Source organism: Microcebus murinus, chromosome 16 (assembly GCF_040939455.1).
Source record: "Microcebus murinus isolate Inina chromosome 16, M.murinus_Inina_mat1.0, whole genome shotgun sequence".
Lineage (NCBI taxonomy): Eukaryota > Metazoa > Chordata > Mammalia > Primates > Cheirogaleidae > Microcebus > Microcebus murinus.
Window position 1 is genome coordinate 55,328,486 of NC_134119.1, and position 16,555 is coordinate 55,345,040.

Sequence of the window (16,555 nt, forward strand, 5' to 3'; positions counted from 1 at the left end):
CCACCTGGATCCGCCAGCTGACCACCAGACATGTGCATGAACCTCAGCTAACCCCAAGAAGAATTTGAGGCCAAGCCCTGTAAGGATTAACAGAACCACACAGCTGGGCCTGTAGACTTGTGGACAGTAAGAAATGCTGTTATCTTAAGCAAATGCATCTCTAGGTGTTTTATTATGCGCATTAACATGGCAATAGCTGACTGCTACGGGAGCTTTTTTTCTAAAGTTATCTACAGACTGGTGAAGGGGTGTCTCCTGTGGTGCCCAGCAAGATGTGAGGTGACAGGGTGTTCTGTTCATGCTCGTAGGTTTCAGAGCCAGACTGTCAGAGCTCAAATTCCAGTACTACCATTTGCCAGCTTTGTGTTCTTGACCAGATTATCTCAGCCTTGGCTTTTGTTTTGTTTTTGTTGTAAAACAGGAATAAAAATGTGATCTACTTTCTATGGTTGTTGTGAGGATTCAATGAGCTGATGATGTATGTGAAGTGCTTAGAATGAGGCAGCTTCTCGACAGAGATGAACCATCAGTGGGAGCGTCTGTCCAACTCCCTGAGCGGAACCCTCACTCCTGGGGGGTGGGAACCCTCCTCTGCCTTCTCCTCCCCCGTCGTTTGGCAGAACACCCAGCACAGTGAATATCCACTGTTGCTGAATGTCTGGAGTGAAGTTAGTACTTGTCCAGATGCAAATTTCAATAGTCTATTTCACCCTAAAGCCAATATCTTTGACCTTTTTGTAAAGTGCACATGGGATATGGTCCTGCTTTACAGCCATACTTCTCCCTCACTGCTGTTGTGCTACGACATGAGACTTTAAACCCTTCCTCACTGGCTGGCACTTGCACGCACTGTCCCTTCCAACTGTACTTAATGGAAGCATGTCCCAAGAGCTAGTCTGGGGGGGGCACAAGGGGCACCCTCCCAGGTCAGGAGAGACTGAGCTGGAGGAATCACCTTCTTTCAATGATCCACAGCCCGGCTTTTCCCAGCCACCCTCTTTTTGCTCCAGAGCCTCCGCCACCTGACGGCATCTGAACCTGGCTCCTGGACAGTTTGTCTCCCGCCTGGCTGCGTGGAAGTCATCTAGAACACTACCCACTGCTTTCCCTTCCTGATGTCCCTGTGCATGAGGGGGATGTGATTGTTCCCTAGACACTACCTATCTCTAGGTAAAATGACTGCCTTTTTGGGGCTCTGTGGAAGCACCTGATTCCGAAACCCCGGCTTTGAATCTGACCCAGCTCTGCTGCCCCCCCATTTAGGGGGTTTAAGGACAGCCCCCTAAGGCAACTCCAGCCCCACTGTGAGCCTCATTTTCCTCTCTGGGAGATGGAGCACTGCTCCCCCATCCCCCCGCAGGAGCAACCAGGCTGACACCTGGTGTGACATTGGTGCTCATTCCACACTTGCATCTTTTCCTTTTCTTGTGTGTAAATGTTAGGACCAGGGAAGTCATGTGACCGGGTGACCATGTGTCCCCTCTCTGCCCCCCATAGCAGGGCTGCTGGGAAGATGGAATGAGAAGGTACCCTGTGGCGCCCAGCACAGAGCCTGGGGGAGGAATAGTGACGTCAGCTCGGTCTCAGCATGCCTGACCATGTGGTGCTGGCCCGTGATGGGGCTGAGCTGTGTGGGGAAGGGGCAGGCACCCACCTTTGACAGCTCCTGCCTCGTCGTGCTTCTCAAAGAGCAAGTAGCGTGGGCTTTCGGGGAGAAAGGGCAGGCTCACCAGCTGGATGACAGAGGGGACGACAATCACGCCAAATAGGTATGGCCAGGTGCTCTCCTGCGGGAAAGAGAAGATGCAGCTGAGTGCAGGTGGCCTTTGGTCACTACGCGGAGGCCCGGGCACTGAGCCGTGCAGCTTGGGCTCTGCAGACTGCCTCCCTGCCCGGCACAGTCCCACCAATAAAGGCTGTGGGAGGCAAGTGACCCAGGCTGTGCCAGCCCCAGGTACATGGAACTTTCCTCAGAGCCCCCAGGAAGGGACCTGGGCTGGCTCTGAAAAGCAGGTGGCTCAGGCAGCCAAAGCCACCGCCCCAGGTCACCACAGTGAGCCGGGGATCCCTGGGTCTCCTTCTCTTCACTCCCACAGCCGCCTCCTTGCAGGCTGCCGTGAGAATGGAGCCTGCACACAGTAGGGTCGAGAGGCAATGTCAGTGCCACCACCAGTCAAGCCCGAGGCCACGATGCCGACCGTCTCTCTGGGCGGTGAGGGAGCAAGAAGGGCACCTGGAGCTCTCCCAGCCCCCATGGGAGTTGGGGGCAGGAGCACGGGTTGCTCCCAGGTAGGGAGGACTGCTCATTTTCCAGGGAGCCGTAACGGGCCACAGGCTGTGCTGAGGCAGTGCTGTCGAGGCCGGCGGCTCACACGCGGTGCGGAGCCCGGGTGTCATGCCCATTAAGGCGGCAGGTCCTTCCTCATCCGCTTTTTCCTTACCCAGGTTTACAAATAAGGTCTCGCTGTGTCACTGAAGGAAGAGTCACGGGCAGTTCTGATGGGGAGAAGGATAGGATGCCAAGTCCACACCACGTTCTTGACAGGTTTTATTTCCCAAGAAAGTAAAAGGAGGCAGCCAGGGAGAAAATAAGAGACACTCGGATCTTAAAAGCAAAGGTCTGAGGGGCAAAGGCTCTGCTGGCTTCCGGGCAGGACCTTGACTGTGTCCACAGAATCCTCGCGCCCCGGCACTGATGGCGACTCAGCCCACAGCCCCCCACCCCACCCACGGCTGCCCTTGGGCGGCAGAATGTCCCTCTGTCACTCTCCTGAGAGTCACTCCCTAGTGGGGTCTGTGGTGACAGAGACCCTGTGAAGCATAGGATCCCACGAGGGGAGAGCAGGGCCCGAAGCACAGAGCAAGCTGGGACATGGTGGCCGGTGGTTGGCCTGGTACTTATCTGCAGGGCACCTTCAATTGGACTCCCTTTGTGTGCCTAATAACCATTTTTATTCGCAAAACTGCTCTGGTTCCACCAGCCGGCACAGCCCTTCCTACACACTTTGAGGAGCCAGCACGGCCAACGCCAGCTTTCCCGTCTGGGACAGAGCGCTGGCTGATGACAGTGAGAGGGGCCAGAGGCAGACTTGTGTTCTCAGGCCTGGGGCTGGGGCTGGGAGTGGCCGCTAACTCGCGTGGGCTTTCATCCCAGGGCGATGGAAATACTCTGGAATTAGGTAAGGGTGATGGCTGCATGACTTTGTGAATAGATTAAAATCCACTGAGTCGTATAATTTAAAAGGATAAATTTTATGGTTTGTGAAGTATAACTCAATAAAAGACCGTGGAGAAAAAACCCCAACATGCACGTAAGTGGAATTTCCATTGGACCTGTGTGTGTTTTGCTGCTGCTGTTTATTTTTTCTTTTAGAGATTGCTGCCTCAGTAAGAACAAAAACAGAAGCTGGGAAAAGACAAAGGAACCAATTCGATTAAGGTCCTACCACGAGCCGGGCATGGCGTGAGCCCTCCCCATCCTGTCTGCTTGCACCCCCAGGCAATCCAGAGGGGCCGGCACGACTGTTGCGCGTCAGAGGTTTGGGGGATACCTGTGCTTAGGCCCACTGGCCAGGAGCCACACAGAGGAAGCAAGCCCATTCTTTTCCCACAGCATCATAACAGAGGCATGTCCCAGGGGTGGCGTCTTTGGAGCTGCCACTGGGTGGAAGAAGGAGAGGAGCTGGAAGGGCACCCGGGTGGGAACAGCATGTACAGACACGCAGAGGCATGATCCACCCAGGCTCATCAGGGACAAGCAACTGCAGTGGGGCACAAGGTCAGCAGATGCCACAGGTGTGGGGCTAAGGGTGGAGCCCTAGGCAGAGATCAGGTCATGGGTGGCTTTGCCACCTCTCCCTGGTCTTGGACTTGGCTGGAGGACAACCAAGAGCCTTTGCAGGGTCTATACCCTTAACTGAGATGGACACTCTCGGTTTCCTTGAATCTGTAATTCAGCATTTTTGGAATCTTATGGTCAGTGGGTACATTTAACATTGCATGACTACTCCCAAGAGGGTGTCACCAAGTCTGTGGTATAGCCTGTGATCCACAGTGCTTTAAGTACAAGGACATGTGTTATCTTTCCTCAGCGGGAGTCACTTCAGTGACCGTGGTCTGGTTTCTAGCCCTGGAGAGAAGGTGGATGCTGCCAGGGTGTGTGTCCCTCTGCTTGGGATGTTGACAGCTCTGGACGGGGGAAGGAGAATGGCGGTGGCTGCTCTGTGGTGGGGGTCAGGGAGTGTCCGGAGTGGAGCTAGGGCAGTGGCTTAGTCAAGAGGGACTGAGCTTAGCCAACAGCAGAATTCATGAACCTGGCTTTTCTCAGAGAATGTTCAGAGACATTCTGGTAATGCTGGCCGACCACAGGGGAGGTGGTGTACTTAGGACTGATTCTTCCCCTCTTCTTCTGCCAGATGTACAATGGGTGTGTATGTAGGCGAGTGTGTTAAGTGGGGCCTTTCCTCCCATATTGTGCCATGTGGCCCACCCAGATACAGTTGGCTCTTGACCAGCACAGATTGGAACAGCACTGGTCCACTCATACATGGATGTTCTTCCGCCTCTGCCGCCCCAGAGACAGCAAGACCAGCCCTCTCTTCATCCTCCTCCTCGGCCTCCTCAATGTGAAGATGACGAGGATGAAGACCTTTATGATGCTCTACTGCCACTTTGTGAATAGTACACATACTTTCTCTTCCTATGACTTTTTTTTTTTTTTTTTTTTTTTTTTTTGAGACAGAGTCTCGCTTTGTTGTCCAGGCTAGAGTGAGTGCCGTGGCGTCAGCCTAGCTCACAGCAACCTCAAACTCCTGGGCTCGAGCAATCCTTCTGCCTCAGCCTCCCGAGTAGCTGGGACTACAGGCATGCGCCACCATGCCCGGCTAATTTTTTATATATATATCAGTTGGCCAATTAATTTCTTTCTATTTATAGTAGAGACGGGGTCTCGCTCTTGCTCAGGCTGGTTTTGAACTCCTGACCTCGAGCAATCCGCCCGCCTCGGCCTCCCAAGAGCTAGGATTACAGGTGTGAGCCACCGCGCCCGGCCCCTATGACTTTTTAAATAACATTTTTTCTCTCGCTTACTTACTGTAAGCATGTAGCATATAATACATATAACAGAAAATACATGTTAATCGGCTGTTTATGTCTTGGTAAGGCTTCTGGTCACAGTAGGCTGTCAGTAGTTAACTTGGGGGGGTCAAAAGTTATACACAGATTTTCGACTACATGAGGGGCCAGTTATTACAGTTGACCTTGGCATGGTTCAAAGTCAACTGTCCTAATAAAAATAGCCAGGGAGACCTGCAGATATGGCACGCTGCGCCCCGTGCTTTACAGAAATATTTCTGACAATGAACGCCTCCCCTCCCAGTGACAGTGATAAGACACAACAATTGTAACCAGCTCCATGAACAAAAACATCTTTTTGCAGTTCTCTTATGTTTGAGGTTTCCAGGCCAGTAAGACTTGCTGACCAGAACTTTGTAACTTCTGTGTCACAGATCCCTCCCTTTCGAGTTGTTTTCCAGAGGGGTGGACCCTCCTTGCAGTAAGGAGAACACCGCGGACGGGCAGCATTCCACCCCAGGTCTTGCCCGAGACCGCTGAGCGACCTGCTCCACACAGCCGCCCGCAGGTGGACGTCACCTGATGTCACCCCAGCTCATAGCACTGCTCAGACCTCCGCGCTGGGGGGCTCACCTGCCATTTTGGTCGCGCGGTGCCCTGCCAGTGAGCTCCCCGCCAGCACAGTGCGCAGCGAGGCGCACGCCCTGTGGGGAAGCCCCGGCCGCCGGCCGCCGAGAGAAGGATTTGAGGATTCCTGGTTGGCGTCCTCCCCAACAAGTCTCCTTTCTTCCTTAGTCACTGGCTTTCTGTGACAAGCAACAGAGGGAGCCTCCTTGAGGGCTCGTCAGTGCGACCCGGGCCGGGCCTGGCCGCCGAGCAGGCCGCCTGGGTTGCATTCCGCCCTCACTGCGGCCGCGGCAGGTCGCCCAGGTGCCCAGGCCTGTGTTTCTCATCAGTGAAAATGAGGACGATGGCAATGCTTCGCAGGGAGGACGTGCGCGGGAGGATTGAGCGAGCGAGCGGTGGCCGGCGCCAGCGAGGGCAGAGCCGCCTTCCCGCCCGCAGCTCGCCCGCCCGCCTCACACAGCCCGCTCCTCGGCCACCGAAGGGCAGACCGCAGCACGGAGGGCTGTGATGGCTCCCTGGGGCCACGTGATCACAGAGACGTGACTGAACGCCAAGTCTAGGGTCCCAGAACCTGAATTCTGATCTGCGAGGCCTGACAAGATGCACCTTGGTGACCAGGGAGGAGCTGAGACTGGGGTGGGGCCAGGTGAGTTGGGACAGACTCCCTTCCACCTGCCCCGCGCCAAAGAATCCTCACGGGACCTCGGTGTGCTCCTGGGCGCTTGGTCCAGAGAGGAGGCAGCACTCAGCGTTTGGCATTAGACGTGCGCTGCCTTAGGAGGGCTTTCTTACGCACTGGTCACTTCACATACAGCCCTTGTCCTCTGCAGGGAGCAGCCTCTGGTTGTCTTTTTCAGGAACTGTTCAAAAAAGAAGGCATGTTTTTATAAACTAGGCATTACTTGCCTACGGCAGGACCGCAGTGAGTCTGTGTGGCTGGCTGAAGCCCGACACGTGCCGCAGAGCATGAGAGGGTCCGACTTGGTGACACGGGCTCCCTCGGAGGAGGAGGAGGAAGAGACTGCTAGCTCCCCATCAGGTAAGGTGAGTGGGCCTTGCCATAACTCTATTATCCTGCTCTTTAATCTGCAAGGTTTCCATTTTTAAAATAGACTTCTAGGTCATATTTCCGCCAGGCCATCAATACTTTAGTCCTTTCCATAAATAATATCTTCCTGGAGTGTGATGAGACAGCAAAACCGTTTTTAAGTAGAGTTGGAGTCATCGCTCCTACTGGGTCAAGTCCTTATGAAAGCACATCCCGTGCGCCAGGCCCAGACGGTGGAGCAGGGCTTTGTGCCGCGCGGCAGGACGAGGGTCCAGAGGCAGCCGAGGCCCAGCGCTGGGCGATGGAAAGCGCAAGAGCAGGACCCACCTCGCAAGGCTATTTGGGGAACTAAATGAGAAGTTTTTCTTTATATTTCTTCAGATTTAGGCTCTTCGTGTAATAATGGCTGACTTTTATCAAGTGCTGTCTATGCCCAGCTCCCTGCTAAGTGTGTCACAAATACAGCTTCCTATTGAGTCAGCACAGTCCAGGATGGCATTAAAATACAGCCCTGATCTTTGTGTCTCATGCATTTAACCCGTGGAGGTTCCCTTTCCCTGCCCTCGCCAGGGACTCGGGTATAGACTGAGCAGAGTCCTGTCCTAGAGTCACAGTTTCAAGTGAGACATCAGAATGGCCAATCCAAAATAATAGTCACAGGCAACCTGACTGAGTGGATGGGATGGCACATCTCCCTCCCTCCCTTCCTGCAGGCCTGCTTCGGGCTGGGAGCCTGCAATGCAGCCCAGGGCAGGAGGCAGATGGTTGACTTGCCTGTTTCTCTTCCCCCGTTTCTACTCTCCCTCCCCTGGCTTGGCAGCCAGTGTCTGACCCCTCCAGGGTCCAAATGGGTGAGGATCTAAGTTGGGTCTCTGGAGCCGATGGACATCTAAAGCTGATATTCTTTCCTTGTGAGCACTTTCGGGGGTTCTGGAGAGTCCCAATTCTGAGACCACCCACCCTCCCTGCAGCTCCCCTAACCTGGGGGTTTACATCTCTCTCTCTTTTTCTCCCTTTCTCTCTCTCTCCCTCTCTCTCCCCCTTGCAGCCCTGAGCCATTCAGGGTCAAGACTACTCTGCATATTCACGAAGGTTCCACCAAGCACTCAGCTCCCTGTCTCTGCCAAGGAGGTGAGTTGGAATTGAACCTTCCAAGTTGGGTGCCTGTAAGGTTGCTGTATCAATTATGGTTTTTTTTTTTAATTTCAGCATATTATGGGAGTACAAATTTTAAGGTTTCTAATAATGCCTTTCCCGTCCTCCCCCCACAAGTCTGAGCTTCAAGCGTGACCATTCCCCCGCAATGGTGCACATCTCACTCATTACGTATGTATATACCCGCCCCCCTTCCCCTCCCACCTGGCCAATACCCTGTTACTGTAGTTCCCTATGTGTCCACTTAGGTGCTGCTCAGTTAATACCAATTTGCTGGTGAGTACATGTGGTGCTTGTTTTTCCATTCTTGGGATACTTCACTTAGTAGAATGGGTTCCAGCTCTATCCAGGAAAATACAAGAGGTGCTAGATCGCCGTTGTTTCTTAGAGCTGAATAGTACTCCATGGTATACATATACCACATTTTATTAATCCACTCAGGTATTGTTGAGCTCCTGGGTTGTTTCCACAACTTTGCAATTGTGAATTGTGCTGCTATAAACATTCGAGCGCAGGTGTCTTTTTTGTAGAGTGTCATTTGATCTTTTGGGTAGATGCCCAGTAGTGGGATTGCTGGATCAAATGGTAGATCTACCTGTATTGCTTAAAGGTATCTCTATATTGCTTTCCACAGAGGTTGCACTAGTTTGCAGTCTCCACATCCATGCCAACATCTATTGTTTTGAGACTTTTTGATAAAGGCCATTCTTACTGGAGATAAGTAATATCTCATTGCAGTTTTGATTTGCATCTCCCTGATGATTAGAGATGTTGAGCATTTTTTCATATGTTTGTTAGCAATTATTCTGTCTTCTTTTGAAAAGTTTCTGTTCATATCCTTTGCCCACTTTTTGATAGGGTTGTTTGATTTTTTCTTGCTGATTTTCATGAGTTCTAAGTAGATTTTAGTTATCAGCCCCTTATCAGATGTGTAGGATGTGAAAATTTTCTCCCATTCTGTAGGTTGTCTGTTTGCTCTCATGACTGTTTCTTTGGCTGTGCAGAAGCTTTTTAGTTTGATCAGGTTATGTTTTATATTTTCTATATTTTATTGTGCTTTGGCATTTGGATGCCTTGCTGATCGTGGAGAGACTGTGCTTCCCAGGAACAGAGGGGGGGGAAAAGCCCTTAGAAATCAAAAATATGATAACAATAACAAAAAATGCAGCAGACGATGTGGGAGATAAATTTGAGAAAATCTCCCATAAAGAAGAACAAAACGGGCCAGGTGCGGTGGCTCACGCCTGTAATCCTAGTGCTCTGGGAGGCTGAGACGGGAGCATCGCTTGAGCTCAGGAGTTTGAAATCAGCCTGAGCAAGAGTGAGACCCCATCTCTACTAAAAATAGAAAGAAATTAGCTGAACAACTAAAAATATATAGGAAAAATTGGCCAGGCATGGTGGTGCCTGCCTGTAGTCCCAGCTACTTGAGAGGCTGAGGCAGGAGGAATGCTTGAGCCCAGGAGTTTGAGGCTGCTGTGAGCTAGGCTGACATCACTGCAATCTAGCCTGGGCAACAGTGAGATGCTATCTCAAAAGAAAAAAAGAAGAAGAAGAAGAAGAAAATGATAAAGAAGAAGGAAGAATAAAAGCTGGAGCTTCTGGGAAAGAGAGAGAGAGAATAGGAAAAGGGGAAGGGAGAGAAAATTATCAAAGAAGTGACATAATGAATTTTCTAGAATGAAAGGAAATGAATCTGTGGATTGATTAGAGACTACTGAGAACTCTGCTCAATGAAAGGAAAAGACCCACACCAAAGATGTAATTGTAAAATTTCAGAACAACAGGTGAAAGAAGATTCTAAACATGCCCGGAGAGAAATAGGAGTTCACATACAAGTGATCAGAAATAAGAAAGGCATCAGATTTCTCATTGGCAATGCCCGATGCTAGAGGATAGTGGAGAAATGACACATCTATTGGGTTTAAGTGTAGAATAAAGGCATTTTCAGACACGGAAGGTCTTCAAAGCTTTGTCTTCCCTTCATGTTTTCTTTTTAGGAAAGTACTTGAGGAAATTATTTTGCAAAACAAGAAAATAAACCAAGAAGAAGACACAAGGTCCAGGAAACAGTGGCTCTCATCTAAGAGAGGTGCAAAGATCCCAGGAGGACAGCTCTACACCAGGCCCAGAAACAACCCATTTGGATATAAGCAACAGGCCAGAAAGCTGAGGCGCAAAAATAAAACTGATAAAACATCTGTGATATATTTGAGCATTTTGCAAATTTATGGCCAGGTGTGTCGGGGCTGATTCTGGTGATATGCCTTACACTAATCACTCACTAGAGTCTGTGATGTCCTGTGCTGCCTGACGCAGCGGTGGTCGGCATTTTCTTCAGACACGGTCGCTGCCTTGTGACTTGATAAGAGGCCTGAGTAGTTGCACTAAGCAAATGCTCACGACTCCCACACGGAGGCCCCCGTGGTGGGAGTCTGGAGGCCATGAGAACAAGAACAAGAAGAACTCTCCCAAGACCTGGCCCCTGATTGATGGTTGGTAGTCAATGACGGGTAAGACTCCCCATGCGGGGCAGCAACCTAAGACTGGCACAACCGTGGGGGCCACGGAGGAGCCGCCGCCTGGGATTGAGACCAAGAAGCACTTCACATGGCTGCATTGTTTTGTGTTGCCTATCTCAGCCTCGGCTTTTTTTTTTTTTTTTTTTTCTGAGACAGATTCTCGCTTTGTTGTCCAGGCTAGAGTGAGTGCCGTGGCGTCAGTCTAGCTCACAGCAACCTCAAACTCCTGGGCTCGAGCGATCCTTCTGCCTCAGCCTCCCGAGTAGCTGGGACTATAGGCATGCACCACCATGCCCGGCTAATTTTTTATATACATATCAGTTGGCCAATTAATTTCTTTCTATTTATGGTAGAGACGGGGTCTCGCTCTTGCTCAGGCTGGTTTTGAACTCCTGACCTTGAGCAATCCGCCCGCCTCGGCCTCCCAGAGTGCTAGGATTACAGGCGTGAGCCACCGCGCCCGGCCTCAGCCTTGGCTTTTGAGCTCTGTCCGGCACCTTAACTTTAGTAACCGTTTTGAGGTCTGACCATGGGAAATTGTTTCCCTCTTGAAACAACTCCGGAATTGGCTGATATCGCTGCTATGCTCAGATGCTCATGTACAAGGAACTAACCTTGGGTCTGGAGGGTATAAAAATAAAGCGACCGGTGCATTGGTCACTCAAGTCATTGTCATGTCCATGTGTGTCTGTGTCGTTATTTTATGTTCTGTTGTAAGATACGGGGCTATAAGGACAATGGACACCTTTCAGCTTCTGTTTACTGCTTGTTTGCTCACCGCAAGGCATTATGAGTACATTATGGGATGCAGAGGAAAAAGACAACGCGAAAAACGGAGTCTCTCAGCTAGGACCCAGAACAGGTTAGAGCCTATCAGGGGCAGGATAAAGTAAGAATCACTGTGGGGGCGGATGCATGACCAGTATACAAACAACTGAGTTATAAAAAGGGGACTAACACACAAAGGAGGGTCCCTGCCCGGAGAAGAGGCCACTGCGCTGGCACTCTGGGGGCTCGGACCCTAGCTCGAGCTAGACAATAAAACTCCTTTTGATAATTACAGCCTCGGTGACTCTGTCTCTCTGTCCTGTGGCCTTGTGAATCTCGAAAATAACATTGTGTCATCCCCCATCCTGTAATCGGGCCTCAACAAGGTGTTTAATGTTGGAGCATTTGGAAAAAATCAATTGTAGGTACATAGAAAAGTAAGTAAATGAGAAAATATCAACCACAATGTTATTAATAACTTTAGGAAAAATAAAACATTGTATGAGTGAATTAATAAAAACTGCGATATGTGTATAGGAAGGGCGGGAGGGATGGTGTGTGAGAATGCCAAGGCCTCCGTCACCACAGCAGCACCTCAATGGATAATATCTAACGCAAATGCATCTAGAAGTAGTGGTACAGACAATTATTCTAACATATGGGGGAAGTACGAAATAGCAGGCCAAAGAGCTGTAAGAGACTCTGGGCAGCAGGCAGGAGCTTGAGGGGTGGGGCAATGGAGCTCTGCTCATCACTATAAACCTTTTAGTAGTATTGGAATTTTTAAAAACCATTGCATGTATTTTTTGGAGCAAAATAATTTAAAATTTGTTTTAAAAGTTCTGGAAACAACCCAAGTGCCCATCAATACATGAGTGGATTAATAAAATGTGGTATATGTATACCATGGAGTACTATTCAGCTCTAAGAAACAACGGTGATCTAGCACCTCTTATATTTTCCTGGATAGAGCTGGAACCCATTCTACTAAGTGAAGTATCCCAAGAATGGAAAAACAAGCACCACATGTACTCACCAGCAAATTGGTATTAATTGATCAACACCTAAGTGGACATAAAGGAATAACATTTATAGGGTGTCGGGCAGGTGGGAGGGGGGAGGAGGGGGCGGGTATATACATAAATAATGAGTGAGATGTGCACCCTCAGGGGGATGGTCACGCTCGAAGCTCTGACTCGAAGGGGGAGGGGGCATGGGCAATATATGTAACCTTAACATTTGTACCCCCATAATATGCTGAAATAAAAAAAATGCAGTACAAAAACAGTACAAAAGACAAATATGAAACTGAAACATAAATAATTTTCATTTAGAGTGCTTCCTGGAGTCTTACAAGCCCTTTCAGATTTGTCTTAGGTGGTGAACCCCCAGTCTACACTCCCGGGCTGCATTTGCTGTGTGATTCAGCTGCAAAACCAGGAGGGGAGCCTGAGCCTAGGAACCCTGAATGTTCTGGGTTTGGGGGAGGGGCTGGGTCACGTCTTGGGTCTGATCTCACAGCTAGATGGGTGTTTGGTGGAGGTGGTGGAGGATTTCTTTCAAGCTACTGTCCAACTTCAATGCCAAGACCTCCTGGGCAGGAACCGACGCTAACCAGGTGATACTCTCCTAAGCGTCCGCAGTGTGAATCAGCGGGCATGTTTGGAAAGCTCGCAGACCAAGGAAGCTGTATGTGAGAGGAGGCTTATCGTTCCAAATATTAGAACTCGACATCTGCTAGGAGCAACCACATCGGCCTCGTCCAGTCACCGAAGTGCAGTGTTTGGATTCGCATCTCCCCGGGGCCTGCGCCTACCCGACTCACCCAGACCTCATTAAAACTGCACAGATTGGCACTGAAGAAACAAACAGCCCCCCTGCCTGGAAAACAAGCTCCCCCTTCACCAGCCCTGGATATTTCTCTCCATCCAATGAAGTTAATAAAAACAAGGCTGCTTAGCCATCAAGTGCTTAAGTAGGTGGACAATAACAGTGACACCTGCTCTGTGCTGGGCAGTGCTGGGGAGACTGGAAGATCCAACACGAATGGCCCAGCCCTGCAGGGCTTATGGTCGACGTTAGAGAGGAGCCAGAAGACAGGAATCGGCATCTCATTCCTATTTTCAGAGGGCTGTGGAAATTCACTCCTTGTCTACTGTTAGAGTTGGTGCTTTCTCAGAGGCTGGGCGACAGGGATTGAGAGGTGGAGAGAGGCGACTCCAGGCAGAGGGAATGGCGGGGGTTATGGGACAGCAAGAGAATGGAACGGAAAGTGTGGGTAGCTGAATGGTCCTAGGGGCTAGAGCAGGCCAGAATTGAAGATTGGGCCCAAATTCAGAAGCCTTGAATACCAGACTCAGGAATTTGGGCTTCATTTGATGGACACAGGATCCATCGTTTGGCACGATGACTACCATTTATAGAATACGGTGCCTTTTTAAAAGCATTGCATTAATTCTATGGAGTATATACTAGCATCCCATTTTACAGATACAGAAACTGAGCCTCAGGAAATTGAAGTAACTCGTCCAAGTCACACAGCTAGAAAGCAGCAGAGGTCAGATTCAAACCTATACCTTCCTGACTTCCAAGTCAGCACACTTTCCACCATGCTATGCCCCTTCCCCTAGGGGGCTGGGAGTGACCCAGCCAAAGCAAGGTGTTGGGAAGATGGACAGACATGACTGGAATGACAGATGCTGGAGGGGCAGGGAGAAGGTGGGCAGGACCCCAGCTGACCTGTCCACCTCACCTCTCATTGTTACCCCCTGGCACTCTTACTGACCCTTTCTCAGTTTCTGAGCATGTTGAGCTCTTTCTCAATCTTTTTTGTTTGTTTTGGCATTGGCATCCCCTCTGCCTGGAATGATGTTTTCCTTCCTTTCCACTTGGCTAACTAACTGTCCCCTAGACCTCAAGGTGGATGCCAGCTTTGCCAGAAGGATTTCCACGCCCCACCTCACCTCACTGCATTAGGGACACTCCCTGTGGCTCTTCCAGCCCTAGGCTCCCTATTGGCCCCTGGACCACTTTTATCCCACAGGCCACCAACCTCTGTTCCCTGGAACATCTGCCCTCTAGCAGTGAGCTGCTTGCAGGCAGGGCCTTTGCCTGCCTCGTCTCGGTGGGGCTGTGTATTGTGGATGCTCTTTGAACATTGGCTGGATGAATTGATCTGAATTTTATGGCTATAGGCAGCAGAGATTATGGATGCAAGGCACCTGCTGTGGTCCAGAGGCAAGGCAAGGAGTGGATGAGTGAGATAGAGACTTAGAAGGGAAATAATGGGGCCATCTGGGAGCGGGAAGAAGCCAGGCCAGCCTGCCGCAGGTTACCGGCAGAGGCATTGCGGAGAAGGGCTGGGGTGTCCTTCCCCAGCGACCTGCCTCAGCCACTCTCATGCTTCATATAGTTCCCAGCTCTAGGGGCTCCCCCAATGTGTCACCCTCCCTGCTTCTTCCTGCTTTGTTCTTAGGTTATTAACTATGCGAGGTATGATTTCCTTACGTACTAAATGTGACAGTGGATATATCTGGTGTTGACACTTTGACACTTCCTATTTTATTTTTATTGTGAAGGTACAGCCTCAGTCTTAGAAATACATGTTTTGGCTTATAATTATCTTTAAATTTTTTAGAGCAATTTTTGTGAAACCATGGATAAGTCAAAATTCATGTTAATTTTGAATATGAGCTCCATTCTGGAACTAATGCAGCACAGGCAGCTCAAAGTATCAACAACATGTTTGGGAAGGATGTGGCTAATGAACACACAGTACATCGATAGTTTGACAAATTCTGTTCCAGTGATTTTAATCTTGAAAATGAGCCACATGGGCGACCTGAGACCAAGGTGGATAATGATGAGCTGAAAGCTATGGTGGAAGTGAATCCATCTCAACCTGCAGGTGAATTAGCAGCAAGGTCTGACATTACTATTCCAACAATACTGGACCATTTGAGACAAAAGGGAAAGGGAAAGAAGTTGGATAGGTGGGTACCACATGAATTAAACAAGCATCAGAAGAGAAATCGTCTCGAAGCTTGCCTTTCTTTGCTGTCACAACATAAAGGTGAACCATTTCTATGCCATATTGTTATGCGTGGTGAAAAATGGATTCTTTTTGACAATTGCAAGCATTCGGATCAAGATGAAGTACTGAAACACAGTTCAAAACTGAATATTCATCAAAAAAAGCTAATGGTGTCTGTTTAGTGGTCCAGTGCTGATATTATATCCACTACAGCTTCATGAAACCTGGTCAGTCAATTACAGCAGATGTCTACTGCAGCCAGTTGGATGAAATGATGAGGATGCTTGTGATTAAGCAGCCAAGATTGGTCAATAGAGACAGGCCAGTCCTCTTGTAAGACAATGTTCGACCACATGTTGCGCAAACTACAATGGTCAAACTACAGAACCTGGGCTTGGAAATTCTCTGTCTTCCACTGTATTCACCAGATCTTGCACTAACTGACTACCACTTCTTCCAGACTTTGGACCACTTCTTGCAAGGAAAAATATTCAATTCTCAACAAGCTGTGGAAAACGCCTTTTGTGATTTCATCACCACTCGCTCTCCAGGCTTCTCCACCCCTGGCATAAACAAGCTACTGTTAGGATGGCAAAAGTGTGTCGATAGTCTAGGTTCATACTTTGATTAGTCCTTCCTGTTAGAGATATAACAAAGTAAACTTTTGATTTGAAATTGGACACTTCATATTTAATGATATTTCACTGGATTCATCAATACTTGATTTATATATTTATTTGTCTCTGATCTGTGTCCTCCACTAAAATGCACGGCTCATGAGGGCAGGGACCCTTGTACATCTGTTTTGTTGCCTGCTGGATAGAGCCTAGAAAAATCTCAGCCACATAGCAGGCACTCTATAAATGCTTTTCCAATGAATACATCAGAAATGGACAAACTGGTCCAAGTTGTGGGCTTGGGCTTATGCCCGCTGCAGAGGCACATTTAGAGGGTGCCCAACCCCAGGTCCTATTTGGACCAGGCGCCCTGATGGCCCCAAGCCTGGTACCCACAGTTAGCACCTGGGCCTGCCAGCCCCACCCACCAGCTCCCAGCCGAGTGAAAGTCCTGGGCCCCTCTGGTCTGGTTATCAACAGACAGGGTGATTATGAGCACAGGTCTGGGCTATACTGGCTGAGTCCTGGCTTGGGGACCCCTGCTAGTGTGTGGCCTTGGGCAAGTTCTCCAGCCTCCTGCAGAACTTTGCTCCTCTGCAAACTGGGTGTGATAACAACAGTCATGCCCTAAGGACCGTTGTGGGCTGTGGGGACTACAAGATGCAAGAGTGTAGCACAATTCCAGACTTGAGGCAGCCCCTCTGGGAGTGGG

General features: G+C 49.8%; 1 protein-coding gene across 5 annotated transcripts in view; it reads right to left on the bottom strand.

Annotated features, from left to right (window-relative positions):
* SLC2A9 (solute carrier family 2 member 9) overlaps positions 1-16,555 on the bottom strand; it is a 197,561-nt gene that overhangs the window by 89,553 nt on the left and 91,453 nt on the right. For all 5 annotated transcript variants that reach the window (XM_075992966.1, XM_075992963.1, XM_075992964.1 and 2 more), the window contains one exon: positions 1,655-1,787. In XM_075992966.1, the coding sequence (XP_075849081.1) occupies positions 1,655-1,787 (133 nt within the window). The remainder of the gene's footprint in view (positions 1-1,654; positions 1,788-16,555) is intronic.